General features: G+C 35.1%; 3 protein-coding genes across 4 annotated transcripts in view; 2 read left to right on the top strand and 1 right to left on the bottom strand.

Moving 5' to 3' along the window:
* Positions 1-542, top strand: part of LOC108573488 (leucine-rich PPR motif-containing protein, mitochondrial-like) — a 3,119-nt gene extending 2,577 nt beyond the window's left edge. Inside the window, exons 3-5 of the mRNA XM_017935945.1 lie at positions 48-134; positions 246-399; positions 463-542. Coding sequence (XP_017791434.1) covers positions 48-134; positions 246-399; positions 463-542 — 321 coding nt within the window. The remainder of the gene's footprint in view (positions 1-47; positions 135-245; positions 400-462) is intronic.
* Positions 543-630: 88 nt separating this feature from the next.
* Positions 631-2,773, bottom strand: LOC108573487 (intraflagellar transport protein 74 homolog). Its single transcript, XM_017935944.1, has 2 exons — positions 2,263-2,773; positions 631-2,155 (listed from the first exon to the last, which is right to left on the bottom strand). Exons 1-2 carry the CDS (start codon positions 2,607-2,609, stop codon positions 631-633), a joined length of 1,872 nt encoding a protein of 623 aa, XP_017791433.1. The 5' UTR covers positions 2,610-2,773.
* Positions 2,774-3,461: 688 nt separating this feature from the next.
* LOC108573508 (SLIT-ROBO Rho GTPase-activating protein 1-like) overlaps positions 3,462-26,279 on the top strand; it is a 34,179-nt gene continuing 11,361 nt past the window's right edge. Inside the window, exon 1 of one of the 2 annotated variants that reach the window (XM_017935969.1) lies at positions 3,462-3,978. In XM_017935969.1, the coding sequence (XP_017791458.1) occupies positions 3,900-3,978 (79 nt within the window). In that variant the 5' untranslated portion in view covers positions 3,462-3,899. Of the gene's footprint in view, positions 3,979-22,174; positions 22,490-26,279 lie in introns of those variants that run through there. The other variant, XM_017935970.1, reaches the window with a different exon arrangement.

Here is a 26,279-nt window from a genome sequence, read left to right as displayed (position 1 = left end):
CAAAGTATAATTATATATTAAAAAAAATTTATACAATTATAAAAGAGGTCCGTGGAAAAGACCTGGCAGATGTATATTTTGCAATAGCATTTGCTCTGTGCAATAAAATATCAGAATTACAACATTTAGTTGAGGTATTGTATTACGATTTATTATAATATTTATAATAATTGGTACATAATATGTACTTGCTAAAAATTTATCATACATAAGTATACACACACTCAAAATAGATATTTTTCCAGACAAATCAAATTAAAGAAGATAGTTTATTAAACGAACTTCGTTATTTGAAAAAGGAGGATATTATAACAATTACTTCAACAATATTGGAAACACATAACATTATATCAAAATCATGTTTAAAATCCATGTATAATTTAACTTTATCTATATATGGTGAGTGATTATATCTGTTATATAGTCATGAACAATTAAAGAGTTAATTATTTTTATACACAGATGAACAAGGGGATTATGAACGTGCTTTAGAATTAAAGACAAAAATGAATTCAAAATATAACACCCAGTGTAACCTGTGAATAAACATTTTTTAAGTTACAGAAAATTCATAATTTATACACATAACTGGTACAAAAAAATTAAATAAAAAAAAAGAAACAACTAGACTCAATAAGTAGTTTTTAAATTTTCTTTTAGCATAGAATTGTAATTATTTATTGAATTAAAAGTATCTTTTTTTATTGGAGCATAATTACCACGTTCTTTTTCCTTAAAAATAAAATTTTCAACTTTTTTATGTTCTTCCATTAATTCTTCCATAGTATTTTCTAATATATTAATTTGACTATATATAACATCATTTTCCAACCGCTGTTTGATTTCATTATACTCTGATTGAATTATTTTGTATTCTTGTTCATATTTTAATTGCTGCTGTTTTAATTCTTCACATTCTGCTATCAATTGCCCTTGTTTTAATGTTAATTTTGTTTTTAAATTGTTTAAATCACCTAAAATTACCAATCCATTTTCTTTATCACTCATTTTACTATTAAGATCAGTAAATTCTGCTTTAAGCTTGTGCTCTAACATCTCCATTTCACTCAAAACTTGTTGTAACTTTAAATTTTCTTTTGCTAATGTATCAAAACTTTTATCATTATTGACATATTCATGCCCGTTAAAAGGCGGTAAATTATTCAAAATAGCCATTTCGTTATTTCCTGTAAAATTGATATCAGTATTTAACATATTTGAAATATTCTTTAAGAATTTAACTACTGTATCCTCTAATTTATGCATTTTTTTTGTTTCATCCTCTTTATTCTGTTCAAAGGAAACCATGAATTGCTCTATAATTTCTTCTCGGTTTTTAAGTTCTTTATATTTAATTTGTTTTTCAGATTGAGTATCTTCCATATCTGTTTCTAATTCCTCAAGTTTTTGTTCCGTTTCTTGTATTTTTTTCTTTTTTTCAGCTAATTGAGCTTCTGCAGCTGCAATATCCATATTGTCTTGCTTAATTTTCTGTAACAACTTTTCTTTTTCCTGTTCTGGTGAAATTCTATATTCTTCTTCTTTTCTCATCTTGTCTCTTTTCTCTTCTGCTTCTATTATTTTGAAATGTAATTTAACTGCTTCTTGCTTTAAAGGAGATAATGCTATTTCTTCTTCTAAATAGAGTTGTTCTTTATGTAATTCATCTAATTCTTGTTGCATATCATTTGCTTTCTTCTGTATACTTGTTTTTTCCTTCACTAATTCATCATACTTTTCTTTTGTACTAGTATCCATACTCTCTATAAGCCTTTCTGTCCTTTTTTTTTCATCTTGTAAGTGCTTTTCTATTTTGTTTAACTGTTGTGTTAATTTCTTTCTTTCTTCAAACATATTTTCAATTTTCAATGAATTTTGTTCATTTTTGGTTACAAGTTCTTGGGTTTCTTGTTCAATGATTTCTTTTCCAATATCAGATGTCATTTTATCCACAACAATATTATAATCAGCTAGCTGTCCTTGTAAAGCTGTTAATTCTGTAGCTAAATCTTTAGCTCTCTTGTCATAATGTAAATAAGTAGCTCTTTCCTTATTTTGGTCTTCAATATCTTTTATAATGACAGTAATTTCTTGATTTAATTCTCTTACTTTCAGTTGCATAAGACCAATATAATATCTTTTGTCTTGAATTTGTCTGCAAATAGGAGTTGTATATTAAAAAATAAAATTCCACTGATTTTATTAATTTTTTAAACTTAACTATTTCATTAATTTTATTACAATAACATTACAAAGGAATACCTTGTCATTGACAATCCTCTACCTGTTCCTGGTCTAATACCTGCTATTCCATGTTGAGTAATTGGCCTTTCCATTACATTTATATTCATTTGACCAGGTAATGTAAATCCTATATTTAAAGCTCCAGAACTACTGGAACTAATTGTACTTAATCGTGAATTAGCTGTTGATGTTTGATTAAGTGCAATTAAGGATGATGGTGGTCTTGCCAATACATTTTGACCAGGTGTTCCTGGACGATTAATTCCAGAGGTGACATAGAATTCCCCTGATTCATTTTTTATACCTCTATAAAACCTTTCAAATTTGCTCTGTGATACACTTATACTTGTCTGTGGCCTCTGCATTATGACAATTTATTTAAAATATTCTTTCACTTTAACAAATACAATTACTTTACATATTACATAAACAAATCATTTCCTCCATTAGTCAGTTATCTGGTTCTTGTTTTACCAAAGAACTTATAATCCTTTTGCTTTGCATCTGTTTGCTGTTGCTATAGATTATGTGGTTGCCATAGAAACTAATTCATACAACTTACGTATTTTAGAATTAATTTATATCACACAAATCATGTAATTACAAGTTGAAATACAACTTTCGAAGATAGTGTAAAATTACTTTATGACAAAAATTTCCAAGTTTTTTTTTTTAGACTCATTTTTCAATAAGAAATCTACTAATATGACAACTAGTAATTAAATGTCATTACGCGATATATTTTATCGATAAAGTGATTAATTCCTTTAGATAAAATAATGTTACAAAATACTGTACAACAAACGCTTCTGTAATTGCAAAACATGTACCATTTATTTATATTTATTACCTATCATATAATATACTTTATTAATATTGCATATATCTTTCTTATATTATATTCATACAGTTAATGTCAGTCAAATTAACTTCAATAGTCATTTTTCTATCATAATTGTTATTCAAACCTTAAATTACTTTTTCGAATCGCTCTATTAACACAATTAAAATAAAAATTCAAATTTCTTATACGACTAAGCAACAACAGATGGCAGCATGATGCTGTGAACCTGGTGTACGCAGTTGCTAAGCAACAAAAATGACGCGGCGTGGCGGCCAAGCGACGATGCATGTCGGTGACGGCGGTAGCGACGCCGGTCCCCCAAACACGAATTAATATACGAGAGTCCAAGAATATCTTCAGTGTGCCTCGGGATAGTTAGAAACCAATCGGCGTTACTACAGTAACCAGCGTCGTAGTTCCGTTCACTCGTGGTAATGTGATTCGTTCTCTCGACGTATAAACGGTCCGTCACTTACTTGTTCGTACGCTTGTTCACATTGGCATTTCTTCTCTCTTGCCTTTTCTTTTTTTTTTTCTTACTTTTTGCCAATAGGCCGGGACTGTATGCACCGGAGACACATGTACCCGTTGATAGCGCATCTAGTACAAATCATAGGAAAATATCAACGTTGCTCGGTAAACCGGTTTCACCGCAACCAAGCGGTGACCCCCTCGTGCTCGAGAATGCTTTAAACTGTGACAAGTATTTTGTGCTCACATTCATAGAAACTGTCGGCTCGTGCGTGCGCGAACACGAAACAACCCCGCGGGGTTTGGACGGAAGTCAAGACGCCGTTGCTGCAAGTGTGAGATGGACGAAGAAGAAATTGACGGCGTGAAGTCGCCCATTAAAAGACTTGGCTCCACGCGGAAACTGCTCGTCTTTAACAGTAAGTTGCAACTATGCACTTGTCATTTCTCTCTCTTCTTTTTTGTTTTTTGCTCTGTATCCGCAGAGAAAGTAAATTTTTTTTAACAGGCATCCTACATCGATCGTAAGCAAGTTATTTCTTACGATACAAAGAGCTTGAAGCTGATAATCATTCGTAACATTTACGTTTAACTTCATCGAAAATCTTTTTTCTGATCAATAGAAATATTTATTGTTAGAAGCTTTTCTAAATTCATTTCTAAAGCCTAATATCCTAGGCTTTGTTGTTTGTTATAAGGGAATCGAATTTATTCGCGGCATGTTTCAAATCGAAGGGCAATTTGTTTCAATGGAACACGTTTCAACGTTTAGTGGGATGTATGCATCGATTCAATTAAATAAAAAGATACAATTTGCTTCATTTATTCATGGATAGAACAGATGCTGGTGTTTCTTTTATTTTTATCTTTTTTAATATATATTTTCTCCAATATGTTCGATACGTAAAAACGTAGTCAGTATAGTTCAGTAGATGTTAAAAAATTTCGTTATAAAATGTAGTAGACGATGCTTTTGAAGGATGTCGCGATGTGTCGATGTTTTTATGTAAGGAACGTCGTTTGTTTGTGCACGTTGCATATGCTGTATTTCAGACCTCTGATGTTTCAGATGAGTGCAGATTATTACACCCTTGTGGAATGCTAGCGCATTCAAAGGTTGCGTTAAACATTCCTAGTTACTGGCATATATGCTTGGGATACGTCTGTTAGGTGAATGTGCCTACATTTTAACATAAAAGAAATTATTCAAAAATAATTTTCTACAAGATACCAACTATTACAATGTTGAATAGTTTTTTTTTTTATAAAAATTTTTATATTTTCTTTAATTATTAATTTTTATGTGAATAATCTTACAAAAAAATAATCGTAGATGTTTTTTAAGTAATAAAAGAAAAAACGAAAATTGTTTTTATACTATCAATGAACGATCATGTAATACCTATTGCTATTCGATGGGGCAAATGAGGTGCTTGCACGTCTCTTGGTTGAAATGTTGGCGCGTCGCACTTGAAATTGCCTCGTCTGCATATTAAAGTCGTGGGAAGCAACAGGGATAGGTTTCACGGCATTCTATATTCGCACTAAACTCTCTCATACTCGACACTGTTAAACATATCTATCTTCTCACTATACACTACCTCGTGAGCATGTATTCGTTCAGAAGATGGAATAATTTAATAATGCAATTTGTATAGCCTTATTGAATCGAAAATTACTCGACACTTCTTAAAACTATTTTTAATAATAATCAAAGATAATTACAATGTTATAAAGATATTTTTAATTTAACGTTACAAAAAAGAAAGATTCCTTTGTAATTCTCGAAATCTATTTACTTCGTTCCGCGATCAATGTACCATAAAGCGTGTCGTGCATTCATACAAACCCACCCAATCGAAAGTTCCCAGAAGAATGTACATCTGATCCCTGTTTCCATTTTCAAACTTTCAAGGTTGTTTTTATTTTATTTTAACATGCGTTCTATCCTCATCCCTCTCCATTTTTCTCCCACTCGTTCCCTGGTTGAACAGACACATGTATGCAATAGAAACATTTTCAGTATTACGATGTGAACGTGTGTCTATATTCTTTCATTTCTCGAGGCGCATGCGCACATGCCGTTGTTCACCGCGATTCCTTCCACACAGTCGTGCGTGACTGCGCGACCGTTTCCTCTATGCATTCTGATTTTTGTGTTTATGCCCGCACGGCTGCAACATTGTCTGTTTTAATATCGATTTTAGTAACCCGCCGCTACGTGGAGCTTACCATACCGGTGGATGCGTTAGATGTCGAACATGTTTGCAGATTCTGTTTACTCGCTAAAAATCTATGCAAGTGATATGTATGAAAATAAGGTTAATTTAAAATCCTAGTGCATGTACGTTACATATCTCTATGATATACTTAGAATTGAATTACGTATGATATACATGCCTAGCAGAAATAACAAAAATAGTAAATGTTGAGAAACTGAATTTGCTTAACAATCTTGTAACAAAAGTAAGCTTTTCATGTTTATTTAAACACAAAATTAATAAAATGTGTAATATAAATATTACGTATAAATATATAGATACGATGAATCTTGTCCAGCCTCTCTTAAGCCGCCAGTTATAGCATGCAACGACACATACATAAGTCAATTTAATTTTTTGGTACACATACATATACACTTACCAAGCAATTCATTTTAGTTCAGTTCATTAACGACAATTCTCTCAGGGGTTCAAGGAAGGAATTACAAAGAACCAACGTAGGTATCCTCCTTTACAACTATATCATTGTCAGATTAATTAACTCGTATTGTTTAATTTTTGATCTGAATATGAAATTGAGAAGTTGTGAATATTAATTATGCAATTCGTAACGACGGTTGGGTATCATACGCGCTATAGGTGCGTACGCATATCGAAAAACTATTATTTGTAGGGAATGTATGCATTGGTAGATCATAAACTTGCTAGGTGAAAATGTCACAAGTTGTTCAGAACACCAACAGAGTTCGCTAACGAGGTGGCGAGACAAATGTATAAAGCACTAAGGTTGTACCGGTGACATTTAATGCTGACAGTATAAGAAAATGTATGCAGCTGTTGAAGTGACGTAATTTCATGATTTATTGTGAAATCTATCAAGAAAATTGAAATAAACAATGCTAAGTAGATAATTTCATATTTTTAATGAGAAAAGATGTAAGGAAGTAAAAATTTTGCGGAAAGTGGAATTATTTAAAAATGTAAAAATAGCATGCATCGATGTACACAGTCCTTGGTGTTTTTGATGTCGTTTTTATGCATAACAAAATATACGGAAGTAATTATCTTAGTTTGTCACGAATCTGATGGGTCAATAAAAACTCAGTCAATAAACCTTTTGGATAGGTGCGCAGTAAAAAGGCCAAGTGGTATTGAATTTACACGCTTATCTGGATGAAGGTCGGAACCCCGAACGATCTCGCTTTAAAATAACGGTACTACGTAATGATCACATGAATAGAGGTTTGGTTTTAGAATAGCACTGAATGAACTTCGTTTGCTATAACCATCCACTGATTCTAGGATGTTCCACGTTAAAATTTACTTCTTAAAAAAGGAAGTAGCATAACGATAATTATTGTGGTTGTTATTGTTATACAATAATTATAGAAATTAAATTATACAAATAATTATCAATTGTGTTTAAATCAGTTTGTGATGTAATGAGACATTGAAGGGATATGAATTTGTTTAATGTTAAATGTTTTTGAAAATAATCTAACAATACGACTTGAACTGTAGGAGGAACGACATTGATCGGTACTTATTTACATAGGGTTAGCGGCATGAATGAAATAGCGCGGTATCCCATTGAACCATTTGGCTAACCTAACCAATTGCGAACGTACTCTAGGTTCACAGTGCAGTTTTCGTAAGTGCTTTTATGACGTTTCAAATTTAATGCACGATTACGTTTGGAATAAGTACCTACTGTTTCTGCAGGAAAAAAAAAGTAAGACGATAAACGTAGGAGCGAGTTTATTTTATCAATCACTATTAAAAAGAAAAAAAAACAGGATTTGTAAAATGATTTAGCCGCTTTACTACACCATTTTTCGCAATACAATTTAACATAAAGTACTTACAGCAAGTTTGAGTTTATTGAAATCTTGACAAAAATGTGTGTAACTAGGTTAGATACAAATCTCAGTCGGCAAAGAGGCGATCACGTAGTGGTGCTGAAATGGCTACCAAAAAGGTTAAACGTTTGTTGACCAAACGAAAACTATGATTAGACGAGACGTAGGCCTGTATGGTGTATGATGTGTGTGTGTGTGTCGCATGAAATTACGGCCGTGAAACGGTTCGTTTCCACGTGGTGAGATGGCGGGGAGGCAGAGACAGGACGAGCGATGAGAACACAAGCACGCAGGGAGTAGCGTACACACGGTGGGACACGTGCACTCTGTTTGATCAGAGTCACAGTCACGGTCACGCTTCGAGGGTTGGACGAGTCTATATAGAACACAACGGCGGGAGACTGGTGTACAGTGTATAACCACCCGTGAGAGACGAGGAGAGAAACAAAAGCGATGGCGCGAGTAACGCTCATTGATTCCCCTACTAGCGCTCGGCCATCTCTTTTGCACCGTTTTGCCTCGCTTTATTACCATTATTTCATCTCTTTTCGTAACCTCTCTCTCTCCTTTGCGCGCGCACGCTTAGTCTCTCATTAACCCTTTACCTCTCTGTTAATCTCTCTCTTTCTCTCTCTCTCTCTCTCTCTCTCTCTCTCTCTCTCTCTCTGTCATATTCTCCATCTCTCTTCTTGCACGGTATACTTTCCGCAGGACACTTCTGCAACGGTATTACGCGATTCAGTTGATTTTGAAACGGTGCATCGGAAACATGGAATTTCTTTGGTAATCGGTTTTCTACAGACTCGTCCCCTTTTTCTGTTTGCAAGTGAAACGCTTTCAACGTAGAAAGTTTGCAGCGATTTTACTTAGCAACTTCGAACGTTCCTTTCCTTCTTTTTCTTTCCATTACTTTTCAGCGCTGCACCGACCTCACTCTGCATATCGTAGAATCGTCACGTTTACGACAATCGCTGTTTTGAGGACGCGCCAGTGCTTAACAATAGAAAAATATAGTAACCACGACTGTCCCGTTTTAACCTTTTTCCGCACGCGGTCAATTTAATACATGGAATTCAATGCTTGTAACACAATAACAGCTCCTTTGTCATGAAAACAAGTACACATTTGCGATATATAGATTAAATTTAAATAGAAAATATGTATCTCTACAAGCAGCAAGTCAGATAGAAATAACGATAATAATACTGTTAATCTAAAAATACAATGAAATTAATAGGGGTCGGACAAAGGTGTGAAGAATAACCGGGTCCGATGGTGTACTTTTTCCGTCGTTTGGTATAATTTCCAAAATCTCATTTAAAAAATCTATAATCTCGTGTTACATAAAGAAGAAAAATAAAATTCGATTTTGACCGAGTATCGTATTTTCGTGATGCGGAGGTAACAGCGGTGGGCCTAAAGTCATCGGCCAAGGTACAAGAGAGGAGAATCTTCTGCGCGTTCCGTAGGATGCAAGGGGTAGCGAGTTGATGGAGCGAGAGAGAAAGAGAAAGAGCGAAAGAGGAACCGGTGTGTGGTGTACTGCTGCTGGTTCTATTGCTGTTGCGGCGCTCTGATGGAAACGAGGGAGAGAAACGACGGTGTGGCGAGGAAGCATGGTGGGGAGCACGGAGGTTAGAGCGAACGCGAGAGCATCGGTACGGAACGAGTGCAAAGGGAGGGAGATAGCGCGCGCATGCGAGAGAGAGAAAATCCGGTTGCCTGGCGACGAGCCATCTAGTTCGATCCCAGCCAGCCGACCAGCCACCCTCTGGGCGCAGGAGCAACGAGAGAAGGCGACTACCTTTTGCCGTCGTTTCCTTTTTCTTGTCATTCTTAACTTTCCTGAACCACGCCACGCCGCGCCTTTGTTTCGCCGGCCTATGCGTGCTGGTCAATCTTCGTCCATTCCCTTGTTCTCTCGTGTTAAGGACAAAATACGTCGGCTTGCTGTACCGTATAAACGGACAAACGGTGTAGTGATGAGTTTCAGTTAGTCCGGGAAGAGAGAAGTGCACGTTTCAAGGCCGGAACGACGGTCGGTTGGTCGAGTGCGTTGCGTGCAGCGCGTGTAGTGTATCGAACGGTGGACAGATCGCTTTGAACAGTGTTTCGTTTTGTTACATGGATGAGAGCAGTCCTTAAAATGGGCTGCCACGCGGAGAGCCAGGCTTGAAGAAAAGAAAGCAAGGAACTAAAGGAGAAAGGGTGACCGTTGGTGGGAGACAAAGCAAAACAAACTCGAGAGAGAGAGAGAGAGAGAGAGAGAGAGAGAGAGAGAGAGAGAGAGAGAGAATGTAACGGGTGTATGCACGCCTGTGTACGTGGATGCATACACATGTCGAAAAGCGAGGAAGAGAGTCGTTCGGCAAAGAGAACATTTCGAGATGAAGTGAAGCAAATGATAAACGGATAAGAGAAAAAGAACAATTATATCCACGAAGATGAAGTTATATCCTCGCGGTTTCCGCCATACAACGGTGATCGACCAAGTTCTGAGTGTTGTCCTCCGATGAAACGTAACGAGCAAGTGAAAAAGAAGAATTTGAATGCACGATTCTCCTCTGGCTGTTGGTGGCATTACAATAGCTGAAATCGATGTTGATCGCTCGAATCGTGAGTCGAATTGATTTTACGACTCACAAAAAGGAACTAAACTATTCCGATAGTGGTGGTGCATCGGCAAACACACGTTCTGGAAGGGACACGAAATTTTCACTAGAGAACGAGTAATCGTACGAGATTTGCTTCTATCTGTATAATTGAGCTGAACACAAAGATAGAAACAGTTTCATTCTAGATTTCAGCTATATGATAAGATTAATCGATAATTAATGAAGAACTAAATCCTGCGGTAATTGATGCGCTCTAGGGATATTTAAAAAAAAAGGCAGAGGGAGAAGGTGGCCCATTGAAAGAGCTTGCCAACTATAACGGATCTTGCGTCTTTTTTCACCCTATTTTCTCGTCTTTCTTTTTCGTCGCTGAATTTTCTCTCCCTCTATCTCGTTATTTCTCTCTCTCTCTCTCTCCCCTGTATCACTCGTCTCTCTTTCTCCCTCTTCCTGTCCTTCTCTCTCTTGCTCGTTCGATCGTTACAGTCGATCAACGCGAATCGAGACCCACGCATAGTCTGGCAACATGTTCCAGTGCATTATTCAGCAAAGGAACGGGTGGATTCATCCTTATAACGCTGATACTAAGGACGTCTTTCCAGGTATGGTTCATTAGATGCAAATGCGTTCACTTTTTTTTTGCATCTGAAATAGCTAGGGATGAAAGAATCAAATACTAGATAGAATAATACAATTTCTCTATCTTTTTGTCAATAACACCGATGAGTCGAAACGGTAATAATTTAACTTAACCTACAATGTGTAAAAAAAGTTTGTCAAAGTTGTTCATGCTAAAGTAATTGTTATATCCAATTCTCAACCCTATCGTTCTGTTCATTGTGTTATAATTCGCACAAGCTCATAACATTTGCATCAACCACGTTTATCGTCCGTTTTCATCGTAAACATTGTATATTTTGTTTTTGTCATTTTTCGCGCATTATACGAAGCAGTTTTTATTAGCGCGTTCGGATCACAGTTTTGCTGCAGTACATTCGTACAATGTGTGCGTTATACAATATTGGAAATTCTAGATAGGCAAGGACATTTAATGCCGCCGGTGTAGAATGGTGTGAACATTCGTTTATATGTATAGAATTTCTCTCGTCGTGTTACTTGGAACGCGAGAAAAGTATTGCAACATTGAGCGGCAAAAGGCGATATCAGAGGTCCCTGGATCAACATCGTCACACAAAATATTAGTAATAATGAAAAAAAAATTAAGCTATAAATAAATAGCGTAATATAACTTGAAACGTACAGTACTTTGGTTTACGAGGGGTGACAATACAGTTTCGAGAAAGATTTGATTTTGAAGATTAAACAGATGTGAGGCCATCGCCTTCTAAGCACTCCCCTTGAGGTTATACACACGCATTCCAGTATCATTCCATTGATCGTAACGTTTCTGGTACTCACTTTCTGGTATCTGTTTTAACACCCGTACTACATACTTAGAATTTCGAAAGCTGACTGAAAATGCGTTCGTTTCATCACTCCTTTTACTCGAGGAAATAAAAACTATCACAAGGAAACAAATCCGACGAATACGGGGGTGTTCCAACGTTGTAAACGATTTTGATTTTTGTAAACTGTTTCACTAGAATGGCTGGCTGTACGGAAGTATTGTTATGATGCAAAATCCACGGCAAAGCAATTTCAGGTCGAACCCGTTTGACTCGATTGACAATGTTTACCTTTCGCATGCAGGTAGAGAGGGGATCAGACTGCACAGTGGGGGACGTAACTGTTTACATTGTTACCACCTTGACAGAAACAAAATTATTCTCGAAACTTTGCTGTCACACTCCGTATGTGGGCATTCAAAGTTACTTGTTGAATTACGAGAAATGTGAACATTGTTTATGAAAAGAAATGTTTATTGCATGAAACTTAACTCTTAACTAATGGTTGGGCTCTTATTGAATTCTGATGAGTTTCCCCATAACTGAGGATCATATCAACTTGTTCTTCAAAAGAAAACTTCATATTTCACTCAACAATCAATTGACACACTGACTACCGATATTCCAAGTAATCTCGTAAATTGTCACACTGCTTACATTCGTAACTGTACGTAATGTATGTATTAGTAGAATGTAAGTATTGCGATAAGTCTATATCTGTTTACATAAAAGTAAGAGTCAATGAATTGCAGCATTTGCTACAGTAAATCCAGTGATGATAAGACATATCCGCGATTCCACAATTCGAAAATAATAATAATTGTTTTACGGTCTTCAGTGACCTTGAATAACCTTTAATGATAGCATGCTGAAATCGTCACAACAGCGGTTATTACACAGCGATAAAAAGAATATGGCATCTCATTTAGAAAAATAGAGATGACCTTTAAATCTTCTCTATGCTTCCTCCCACATAAAAAGTATTTACACTACATTATGCCCCCCTCCATATCATGCAAGTTTCGTATATAACATTTTTCCATATTATTACAAGTAACGGAAATATTCCAGGTGAATGTAGTTTTTGCTTCACCCTGTATAATGTACCCCGAGCGGCAACGGTACACTGCTGTTCATAAATATTAGGACACTTATTATGTTTCGTACAGAGAGTGTGAAATGATTTAAATTACATTTCTTCCGCAAAGTTAGTGTTCAGTTATTAATTTCCAGCAAAGTGTTAAATTCATCTCATTCATACAAGTTTTTGAAATGGTACTTGTCATAAAAACATTCGAAACAAATTAATAATTTGCATTTAGCATATTGTATAAAAACCAGGTTACCACAGAAACACTTCTTTTCCATAATTTCCACAGGGAAACAAACTTGGTTGACGTTATTAAAAACTTTAAAACAGTTTCTTACAACGTTTTGTAGAAAGAAGATATGCGAGGCAAATAGAGAAATTTATTTATTTAACATCTTTGAAATGTTGAAAAATTATTGGGTAAGGATGCACCCATATGGTGTGCCCTAACTCTTCCTGGGGGGTGAGCTAAACTAAACATATCGAAACATTTTCAACCTGTTCTTCTGTTGCCTTTTTTCTTAAAAAATTTAATAAAGCTACAGGAAAATTGTTAGAGGTAATTGTAAACTGTTAAATTTACGTTCTTTTTTTTTTTTAAATACAACCTATCTTTTCAACTTTTGTGGGTTATGTCGATTACAAGGTGATCTCGAGGAAAATCAAAATTTTTTAAACATAATAATGAAAAGCGGCGCGTTTTCATAAAAACATTGTATCAAAATGAAATTACGTGTCGTTTATCCGTTCAGCAAATGAATTCGTTCCTGCCATATGGCGTACGAACTCTAGTAACTAGTTTCCGGTCGAGGCGGTTGTGAAGGTCCCCATGCCGTGCGGCAGAGTTCCATATGGCTTCCTTGTTGGCCGGCACTTCAAATCTCGTTTTACGATTACAAAATTATGTATGCTTGGACGCTTCACTATAAGCGATTTTCAATTTTTTCTTTTCTTACTTTTAAAGTATGAAGAAACGAAAAAGGAAGAAGTAAGATTTTCTTATTTAGAAATATTGTTTAAAAGTTACGTTTTGAACGTAAGAAGTTACGCTTTGTTATAGTATTTTGAAACGAATTTACTTAAAATTCTTAAAGAAAGCTAGTAGCTACTGTATAAAACTGAAGTACAAACTTACAACATAAAGAGCATATATAAACTATTAGTTCATCGGAAAATAAATAGTATTTTATTAGTAAATAAAAATCACTTTTAGTAAAAGAATAAATGTTACCAGTTCATTCTAAAGTATAGAAATAATGTCCTGTATAAACCGAGTAATCCTACAAACTTCATTTTTACACGCACTCATGGAAACACTTACGAGACGCGACAGCCGGTCGGTATGCATCGGAATTGAGATAACGAAAAACGAACTGAACCGACAACGCAATAGCCATTTGACGCTTCCCTTCAATTCATGCAGGAAGGAAGTTGATAGAGAAACGTTGCGCTGCATATCAATTTATGCGCGCGGCTCGTGCGTGAAGATTCTTCTCCCTCCATTTTGCCTGCAATATCGTCCAAATTATATCTTGTGTCTTTAGCTTGGATAGAATTTTCGGTCAAGGACATTTCACAGAATGGAAAATGTCCTACAAAATTTTGTTAATTTTCGCTGCGACGAAAATTAAAGCGATGTGCAATTTTCTCAATTTTAACATTCCAATGTAATTATTTTTGTATTTTATATAGTGGTTATTCGGAAAATCCATGATTATGTATTGTAGATTAAAGTCATTCCAGTTGAATTTTCATGATTTACCTTCGTAACTGTTCAGTGCATTTTGACATTTATTATCTAACACTGTATTGTATTTAATACTGTGAATAATAGACCTACAAGGTGCGACAATAAAGTTCCGAGAATAATTCATTTAAAAATTCTAGTTTGAAGATTAAATAGAAGTGAGGCCATCGCCTTCTAAGCGGTCACCTTGAGATTGTATACACGCATTCCAGTGACAGAAACATTGATTGTAACATTTCTGGTACTTACTTTCTGGTATCTGTTTCAATACCCACGTTATGTTACATTAAATTTCGGAAACTGACTGAAAATGCGTTCCTTTCATAACTCCTTTTACGTAAGAAAGTAAAATAAACAAATCAGGCGATTACCTTGCGATCGATTGTAAATTTAAAAACTATTTCACTAGAATGGCTGAATTATCCGGAAGTACTGTCATGATACAAAATCCACAACGATACAATTTTAGGTTGAAACGTAACATGAAACTTGAACACGTCCTTACGCGAACTAACTTGCACAATGACTAACGATTGACAATGTTTACCTTTCGGACGCAGGTGGTGGGGGAAACAGGCTACATAACGAGGGGGCGTAACTATTTACGTTGTTGCCACTTTGACGGAAACAAAATTATTATAATTACAAATGTATAATTTATAATTGTAATAATTTGTACATTTGTAATTTTAATAATCAAGAATTAATGAAAAGAAACATCTTTTAATGCATAAAAAATCATAAATAATTTGTTCATTTCATAAAAAGGAATAAGTGAGATGTATTAACAAGAGTATTATTTCTTCGTTGTGCTTAATATTTATTTTCATGTAATTAATAAGATAAAATAGTAGATAATTTTTTAAAGTAGTAACCGCCAAATTTCAACAAATCCAAAATGAATATGTTTGTTTCGTTGTTGAAAGAATAAACTTTCATTGCTTTTAGAAAAATGAATAAATATGTGATACAACATAAGTACGATTTAAATCATCCATTTCCTTTTGCGTTTTATTTTTCGTCTGGTAGTATCGTCGGTTGCAAAAAAAAAAATTTAATTCAATAAAGATGTCAACCGCTTACACGTATGACGTGTTTGTTCGTGTGACGGTATCACGAATGTTAACGTGGTAATTGGCAGCTAACTTGTTAATTGTTACCGCTACCCCTCCTTCTAAATCTGCTTAAACTGAATCACGTATTTCGCCGTAGCACTGTCCTCAATATTGTTCAACGTCATCTGAATTGTCAAAATTAAACTTGCCAGGCGAGCAAATCTCTTTTTCACCGCGAAGTGAAACGCAATTTCCGTTTCGAACTGAACGTAATTTTTCCGCATCGAATATCAAATGTTAAAAAAATAATACATATTTTAACATACGACAAATAGACGCGGCTTTTCATTTTGTAATAAAAATTGTTTATAAAAATCAATATGCATTTCTCTATGCGTCCTAGTTTCTTTGATAATGTTCGACTAACCGCGACTATGCTTGTGTTGGTTATCAGAGCACTGACCAACTGTCAAACAGATGCCATACACATGCAGAACGAGATTCGACTATGACCACTACTGTATCGTACTTAAATATAATGATCAAAGTAGGAACGACTCACTTATCTTTGACACACATGCGCAGACACAGAAAATTTCAAGCGAGCGTGGGATAAAATAGAACGATTATCGATGTATTTCGTGGGTGTTAATGAATTATATGTTGATCGTGTCTTAACGACTTTTCTAGATAAGGGGCTTTAGTAGAAACTTCAAATCAATTTATGAAAACTAGATTAAACATTATCTCTAAGTTGGCATGTAGCATATATTCATGACATCAATAGATAAACTGCTGTTTTTTTCCTTGTACATCAAAAGATGTTGCAGATTACGAACGATGTTTATTTCCGACCATTATGGTGTTCTAAGAACATTATATTTAAATAATGTATTGTTAAATTAACAACTGTGATTTTTATTTGAATAGCATCGTATTCGTTTGAATCTCTTTAAATCAAATGTACAATTACCTCTTATAATCTATCATAATTTGAAAATGTTAGTTCGTTATAAAATTCTTTTTATTTTTTTAAATTCTAGTTATACTGGATGACTACGTAAGAAAATTAAAGTTATTTAATATAATTGATTTACGTTGCAATGTTGTTTTAATATTATGAATGTAATTATAAATGTTGAAATATTTCTACAAATCTGTAAAGAAATTTAAATTTGTCGCAGACGTCGAGTACATCGATAATGACACAAGTATAATTTTTATTTCCCTAAATTACCTCTGAATCAATCGTTGCATTATTCAAAAACATTCAGATCACCGTGTATTGCTGGCTTAATGGCGTTTGTGTTAGTGTAACCGCACACGAACGAGTACAGTTAAGACGGATACTTGTACATACACGACATATAAACGGTAGTAATATACATAGTAGGCGTACAGAGGAAGGCGCGTGCGTGTAGGCCTCCCTGGTAATTGTCGTTAATTTAACGACAGTCAAAGCAACGACTGCCTGTTCTTACTGGTCAGTTCACGCGGCTAAATCTCTCTCGACTGGTCGACCAATGTGCAATACTCTCGCGGTCACTGAAGCCACATGCCGCCGTTGTTTGCCATCGATATTCGCCTTTAGTCTCTAGTCTCGAATCGTTTAGAATCGTGAAACGCGTTGCCGATTTCGTTATTTTGTTTGAATCCACGAAACGACGCGAACTTTTTAACGAGTACAAATTTCTTCGGTAATTTTGCAAGGAGCAACGGTCTTCATCGACTTAACGCGAGTTATCGACAGGAAACGGTCTCGATTGAACTTCGCCGGGTTTGCAGTTTCCATTTGTGAATTCTTTTATCGCACAGTATGCATCATTTTAGTGCTCGCTCTGTTTTAAAGAAAGAGAGAGTCGACATTGGCGTAACTGAATAAACAGCAACGGTTTGTGGTTGAAGCACCAGTTTCCATTTGTGAATTCTTTTATCGCACAGTATGCATCATTTTAGTGCTCGCTCTGTTTTACAGAAAGAGAGAGTCGACATTGGCGTAACTGAATAAACAGCAACGGTTTGTGGTTGAAGCACGTGTGTATCATTCTCTCGCAGGATATCCGTTAAACTTTCGTGATTGGTGCATGAGAGAAAGGACACTTAAAGCCACAAACGTCGTGTGGCGCTGTACTGCGATGAAGCACGGTTACCGAACTCACATGTAAATTCCCTTAAAGTTTCCAGTGTTAGATACGCGGTGTGTTTTGCTCTGAATACGCGTGTATACATATGTACGTTCGGTAATCAAAACAAGGCTGCTTTACGCGTTGAGTGAGACTGTGTCTACTTGGTGTATTCATTGGTTCGTCGATACATGTTTTTGTGGCCGTGTAATGCTCTACGAGATCTGGATGATGTTTTGCTGTTAAAAATACGTAACATTTAGGAGGATCTTGCGTTTTTCGACAGTACACCGAGAGTATACGTTAAACGAATCAAGAGTGAAAATTAACCTTGCTCGTATTCAAAATCCCTTCGCGTGACGTGTTACGTTCTCGAAAGGAATAATCGTGCGTTTCGTTGTCTGGGATGGAATGGTAAACAACGTGTCAGGAATAGAGTTTTGAGACACCAGCTGTGCTCAACTTTCCACGTCTGCTGCATAAAAGTCCACTGAGTCATCGAAAGATATGTTTATGTTTCGAACGAACAGCATCGTGTTACCGGTCGCGAAACAACTGTTGCGATAGAATCGAATGTGGCGGCGAGAGGTAAAAACTGCTGAGCAATTACTAGCCTACGTACTACATATAGATCAGCTAATTGAAGCAGAATCAGTATAGGTGGCAGGGTGTTTTAGACAACTGATTTTTCCGAATATTAATTGTCGGACAGAACAAATAAAGATATTAGAATTTAATAGGACGACTACGTTAGTCGCGTATAGTAGTACGACTTTATAATTCATTTAGTTTCTAGATTGGCAAATTACTATTTTCCGCGTTCTCTCGATGAAAACAGGATTTCACGTGGCTGAAACTATATACTCTCTTTTTGATTGTTCAAAAATATTCTTCTCCGTTATCCTTTTCCTGTATTCACGTTGAAAACGGGATTTCAGACTGAATGATAGAGCATCTCAGATTCAGTCTGAGTATAACCTATATTTCACTTGTATCGTTTTATCACTATCGTCTGTCGATGGAGAAATGCTCGATCTCGTGTTCGTACTTTCACGTTGGAAACAAGACTTTAAACGAGTTTAGGATGACCCAAATTGATGAGGAGTGGACATCGTAGATCCATGGGACCGATTCGTGATGGTTCGAAGCATGTCGAACGAAACAGCATGGTCAAAAGTACATCTCAATTTAAGGACAATTGTGTTTAACAGTCCGACGTTCTCAATCTACCGTGGGCGTTTGCTTCGTTGACGAACGAAGCAACCAACGAACTATTTCATTCTATCTTCTATTGTACGGCTTCCTTTTCCGGTCTTGGTTTACGGCGTGTTATTAAAATTGCACCGCTTAATCGTTATTCCTTATGCAACATCGATCGATACACCTTAGGGAACGATGATTAGTCGAGCATGTCAGAAAATTGCTTGTCGCGTCTCGTAGACGATGATCGCGTGGCGGTGATTAAGGCAAAAACTGAGATCGCGGTGAATTCCAATGTAGTATGTAACATGATGAATAAAGGAATTTTATGGGAAGCATTCCCTCGAAGCAAATGTCGAGGAAAATTTTTACATTTGGATATATACGCGTTTCCGTTTTATCAAATTGTTCCTTTTATTTTATTTAAACGAAAATAATATTAAAGCTCAATTCTTACGAGGAAAGCTTATTTTCGTATATGCATATTTATAACAAATCAATTTTAAAAATTAATTTTATTCGTATTGAATTCAGTTACATTCAAGTTCGTTTAGACAAAGAATATTTTTTAAATGACATAAATAATTTAAAAATTGATTGATTGGACGATTGATTGAGGTAGACATGAAACTGGTGGACCAAATTATAGTTATTTGATAGTGGGAAATATTTTATGCTCGAAAAATTTCAACATTTTTCAGTAGTTTCTTTTTCTTTCAAACAACCAAACCCTCGAAAATGGCGGATTTCAGATTTCTAACGATAACGAGGCTTTCGCGGCATTCCGTTTCGACACTTTTGTCTTACATGCAACGTATTAAGGCCATCCTCACCGGTAATTTAAAAATAATCCTTTGCCTGTCCATCGTGCTATGAAAATAACGTGTTGATCGTGTACTTTGAGAACTTCACGCACAACGTGCATCATTATCTGTTGCAACCTATCAGGGCCGATAAATTGCAAAGTGTAAGCTTGCAACATGGCAACTTATCGTTCACGAAGAGTGATGGTAGTATGTATGTGTGATGGAAAGAGAAAAAGGGAGAAAGGGAGAGAGAGAGAGAGAGAGAGAGAGACTCATGGTTGCATTCTATTAACGGAATCCTTTTTCAGGCTATAACGGGAGCTCACAGGAGCTAGAATTTTTATGCCACTGCGCTTTTAAGTTTCTCGTATGCGATGCGAAGCAGACCTTTTCAAGCTTTGCAAATCTCTTCTTAATAGTAATTATCATGCGTGTATCCACTGTTTCTATTAAATTACCTTTTGCTGCAAGTTCCCCGAAATAGGCCAGGAGTTGTTTTCAGAATAAATTTAAAATTCTTTTTTCTGGACTTCCACTGCTTAGATGTTATAGATACAGTAGGGAAATGTTTCGTGCAAAGTAAATTGTTCGAAGAGACGAACAAAATGATAGAAGAAATTTGTCTCAAGATTATTTTGTTTTCCTTTCGACTTTTTAAGTTAATAAATGATACATTTGTGGAAAGAAGTAGAATTTTTGTTATTGTTAAATATTATTGTTATTGTTTCCTACATTTTCCTTACTTGGCTATTTGGTAATAAATGTTCGTTTTTAAAATTCTTATTTATGTAAAGTAGGTTACGTAAAATGTAACGATGGACAGTTCTCAAAATACGAATGATGTAGTATTATCTAATATTAGAAAATACGCACTACTCTTATATCTTTGAAATCGATTTGCACTTTTCAGCCACGGTTTGGTTATCAGTAGGCAATTAAAGTCACGTGTATAAATAATTGTTTCATGAAGCAATTGATAGAAAATCGTTATATCGGGAAATTCATTCTTGATTGTAATATAAGTTTCGTAGCTTTAGTCAATAATAGAATTTTAGTAATCGTTAAGGTATATTAAGATGTGACATTTAATAAAATAATTTTTTTCACATACTTTCATTATATTTTACACTGTGTTTCAAGCACACGTTTTTACAATTATTTGAATTTTTAGCATCAGTGAATGTATGCTCGATAAAAATGGAACTTAATTAAAATTATATTGACAATATAGCTTTACAACTTATTATGATTTGTAAGTTGGCACAAGTTTGGAATAGAAGGCTTAGAAAATATAAATTTACTACATGATGATTTTTGAACTTTTTAAAATTGTACAGTTAGGGGAAGAGAATTTTATTCAAGGACAAAAAGGGATTGAATCAATGTAAAATTCTTTTGAACAAGTTTTAAGAAGTAATTTTGTGTACAATTGTATTTAAGTAAAATTGTCAATAAAGAACTGAAAGAAACAAAGGATAGTACAGTAAAAAAAGCTAAAATTAGTTAAAAGAGCAGACTTTTTGCAATATAAAAAGTTACAAAGTAGTGCACACAAAAGTTGCATATTATATAGAGTGTACGTGTTAATGTTATTTTTTAACTAAATTTGAAGTGTCTCTTAAACAAACAATATGATGCAAGTATCACAAAATATTTTTCGCATAAACTATAGATAAAATTTTATTATTTAAGAAAAGTGCAACTAAATTGCCCATACGTAAACAAGAAAATTTCTTTAAGACATTCAAAATGATTTATTTTGCTTTATAGTAATTCTTGTTATAGTAAGTTGCATCAATGGTATAATCCAGTATAATTAAAATTAATAGAAAAATGCAACCTTCTTTAAAATTAACGGAAAAAATGTCATTCTCTTGTATGATAATATATAATAAACTCCAAACGATGAAGACGATTATTAAACAATTTTTAAGCTAGGTTACTACATTCATTAGCTTTACTAACGACGAATTTTCAATTTTCATTGTTTCCAAACAGTGCAAAATTGCATGAAAATTATTTTCGAAACACATTTATAGGAGAATTAATAAATACATTTTACACAAATTCGAAAAATCCTCAATGGACGTTAGTTATGACTCAAGTAAACACAAAAACATAGAAAACAAACATTGTTTCTTTTGCGTTCATTGCCATTGGCATTTAATCATTCCATTGCGTAACTTATTTGTCAACGCATCTATCTCATATTATCTCGAACAAACTGTGCCATACGATTAGATATATGTATTGTAAAGCCGCAGTCACAACGAAAACTCAGAAAATACACGATTAGATACACTTACATACATGTAGCATTCGCCCCTTTTACCTCCCATCTCCTCTATCCTTTTGTCCCTGATGTTGCTTAGTGAAAAAAAAAAGAAACAATCCATAGTTATCGACTAATATCAATGAAATCTAGATCCGAGATTGCCATTCGAAGCGGAGGAATGTCAAAGATCCGGACGAGCAAAATCAGGTGTGAGCAGCATGTTCCAGATGTCGAGTGGTATCGTAAAATGGCAGTAGGCTGTTAAACACGTTGCTGGGCTTTTCGCTGCATATATTCGTGAAAAATCGCGTCGTGACAGTCGATTTTCCGCGGGTGTGCTGCGTGGTGTCACGGGAAAAAGACGAAAAGTGATCTGTGCGCATCGCGAGGGATAATCGCCGACGGACAAGAGAAAGAGCGAGAAAGAGAGAGAGAGAAAGAGAGATCGAACTGGTGGTGGACAGTTGAACAGGATAACACGGAAAAATGTTCAAGCTTGCTGGACGCCAAGAATGGGAGGCTTTGACGAAAGGTAAATGGCGTGGCCGTTTACTGCACACCGTTTATTGTGCGAATGTTTCACATATCCCCCCTCTCCCCCTTTTACTTCCACCATCAACATGGATTTTTTAATTTTGAAAAGCCCGCGAAACGCGCGTTTTTGTACATGCATGAACTCTCCCCTTTTTTCCGTTTTTATAAGAGAGCTATCGTGTACGAGGTTCTAGCACAATTTAATTATCTTGCACCTGCAGTATATGTAGTGTTTTACTTCTTAGTGTTCGTAAGGAATACCCATGCAATTAGATTTGGAGATTTATTTTTATTTGGTTGGTATTGTTAAGTTATTTTCATTTGGTGAAATTGATGGATTATTTCTGAGGGGGAGGGGGGTAGAATGTGGGGGGTTTTCTTTGCCCATTTTTGCATCATCAAAAGGAACGAAGGTATTGGTGATGCTTCAGTTATAGGAAACACCCTATATAAGATGCCTTGCCTGGTGTTTACATTGTTATAGCATCCTTTTATTTTTACAATCAGAATAAAAGTTACTTTTTTGCATTAAAAAATTTGAAAACTATACTCGTATATCTTTTTTATTCTCGCAATGTGTAAGAAAATGACAGAAGTACTATATAAATTAGCTTTCAAGTTTAAGGTTAGGGCCATATTTTTGTTAGCACGACAAATTTTGTCAGTGGAAATTTTTACGCATTATTTTACAAATTTTCAATTTCTTGACAATTGTAAAGGTGACCTTACTCCTTAAGCAATCGTGTGAAATTGTGTAATTAACAATAAAACCAAAATAATCGAGCTAATTTTCGGTGCAATTGCATATGAAGGTAAGAAAACAATATGCAGTGTTTGCTACCATTTAATTTTGCTTTATAATATTTTTCCTGTCTTCAATCGCTTCAAAGACGCAGTTTGTCCTAGTTGCATGGAACGCAACTATATTCCTATAATTTTACACGAGTTTCAACGATCCGTGTTAATCTGCGCACCTCTGGGTGGTACAAAAATATCTATGTGTGAGAAAAAAGTTAAAAGTTCTCCGTGATGACCGGTGACCCACGCAGGATGGAACTTGTTAGAACCGTTAACTCGGTCGTTCATGTAAATCATGTTCATGTAAGTCGCGCATGCAGCACGTTATTATTATTCAGATCGATTATGTAATGTCGATAACCATGTAGAGCATAAAAGGATATTAACGTAGAAATAATTCAACGTAAAAATATCGTTTCGACGGTGCGTTGGAAAACTGTAGAGAATGAACGTCTTCTGAAAGGGAATAGCCACGCGTGCTATACTATCCTCTTCTATGGTTATCCCCTTCCCCCCACTCTCGAAGCTTTTGGACGATTGGCACCACAATGCATCGGGTGATTCAGAAGTAGCGTAACGTATTTTACAACCAGCAACATTAACTCATTTGGAGAAAAAGGAAAAAAAAAACAATATTTAATTTAGATAATAAGAACTTTGCAAAAGGATAGAAGACAATGTTAACGAGGCAAATTTTTTGAAAGTTGAGAAGTGTTTCTTCTGAATCACCCAGTGTATGAACAGCATGCAATGAAGTGCATTTATTTACCTTGTTAGGGGTGTAGGCAGGTCGATTCATGCGTTTCAGCCCCTATACGACGGGGTCGAAAATCTTGTGGCCACTAGGGGAATGAATCACACCCACGGAAGTACGGAAAATCGATACGTCCTGCGCTTGAATTGGGAAGAAAAAGTCGACCAAGTTCATACGAGAAGACCTAAGATCAACGGAGGATAAACAACGCTTTATTTCTCTCTTCTTTCTTTTTTTGCTTTCCTTAAGAACACTCAACACCATATGAATGTGCACATGGCACAGCTCTCCCCATATTTGTAAGAACTATCAGGTTTCGTTCAACTGCCTAAAAACATCTAGAAATTCCTTACGTTAGATATACTTGTATATATCACATTTTCTTCTAACTATGTGAGTTCAAGTGTTTTCATGAAATTATATTTCTAGTAGTTTGTTCAACTTTTGAATAAATGTTTCTCTCGAACTTTTAAAAGTATACTCTGAGAAATTGATTACTTTTATATATATATAGTAAATTATTTTTTTCTGGTTTTCTCAAATTTCAGTTTCCGAATGTTTTCTCTCTTTATTAGTATTTCTCAGTTTATTTCTTCTCAATCCTTACATCTTTAAATCGTATCATTTTCATTTTCTATAACCAAGGATTCTTCATTTCCGTTTTAAATTTCATTCATTTTCTTTTCTTTTCTTCACGTAATCTTTATCCGTTAGAAAGTTACATAGAAACCGTTTAATCCGCGTAGAAAGGGTCGGTACAAATAATCCATTTTTTTTTCCTCGGCGAATACATTGCACTGACCTTCACTGATCTCTGATTAAATGCAAACTATACGGCGAAAGCTCAGGGTTTAGAGTCTCAGATTTCATGAGTTAGATAGGTCAGTAACACAGGACAAAACAGGTTATCAATTTCAACTACGAGTTCTAAAGAAGCGTCACGCATGAGATATAGGATAGATTTAACATTTTATGGGACTTGGTACCCATCGTGATAAAAATTAGTGATTTTGCTACGCCATTTACAATTTAGAGCGGTGAATGTAAAAACTATACTCAGTGCAGTCATCAAAGTCGGTAAAGTCAGCAGATCTAATAAATAATTCTTCTGTTACATCCACAAATACAGATGTATCGCATTTCATGATTGGGTAATGTCGGCGGAGTGTCGATAGCAATAAAGCACGCGCGTGAGATGAAACATCGCCAATACAAAATTGCGTTTTTATACTTTTTATTGTAGCCTAATACAAATGTTACCAGTACATTGGTAATACTTTTCTGAAAAAAATAAGCCTAAATGTGATCTTATTAAAACTATTTTTAATTATATATATATATTGTCGTAGTATTATTATTAATTACTAAATCTTCGTCACACTTGTAGCAAGAGAATCTCAACAATTCACTGACAGCAGTTTTATAAAGATTTAATGGAAAGCAGAAGCGTTTATTTCTTGTTTATTTTTTGCTGTATTTCCCTTGCTTGTAATACGATTGCCTTCTTCGTTACCAGAAACGACAAAAAAGCGCGGTGAACACACACAATTTCACATCTGGCAAACAGAGAACTCGAAATGTTACACCGATATTTTTTACAAGTTTTTACAAGCTGAACGAGCTTGAAATATTGAAGCTAACGATGTATGGTTTGGGCCAGAGGAGATTAATGGTTTATGAGATATTTAACCTTAAAAGTTTTCAAGAATCCACATCCTCTATGCTGCGGTCACTGTACGTCTCGTCTGTGGTAGTGCTACTTTTTGTCATATCGGAGATATAGTCATATACTTATGTATATATAGGGTGGATCAATATAAATTGCCATTATGAAAACATTCTCGATAATAGTGCTTGGCTTTTTGTTCACTTTAATAGCTATTTTTAGTACGAATTAGTACGCTATTATTTTTTGAGGAAAAAAATGTACATAAATAATTATACAGTGTGTGTATTTATCTTGAAAATGTCAAGCTGTTGGACATGTGGAGCAGGACCTCTAATATAACAGGCTTTCCACACATTTAATAGCTTTTCAGTACACCCCTTTGTAGATGAATAGAAAGGAAATGAAGTTTCATCTTTGACGAAATTCAAAGCTTGTTCAGAGTTTAAGTTTCTTTAACTTGAAATGATTTTCACTTATTATTTATAAATAGAATATAGAATGGACAGCAAAAAAAAAAGTATTTATAAATGAGAAGACTCGGAAGGAACGTAAAAATATGAAAAGTTT

The sequence above is a fragment of the Habropoda laboriosa genome, unplaced genomic scaffold, assembly GCF_001263275.1.
Source record: "Habropoda laboriosa isolate 0110345459 unplaced genomic scaffold, ASM126327v1 scaffold162, whole genome shotgun sequence".
Classification (NCBI taxonomy): Eukaryota; Metazoa; Arthropoda; class Insecta; order Hymenoptera; family Apidae; genus Habropoda; species Habropoda laboriosa.
This window is presented reverse-complemented; position numbering and strand designations above follow the sequence as displayed.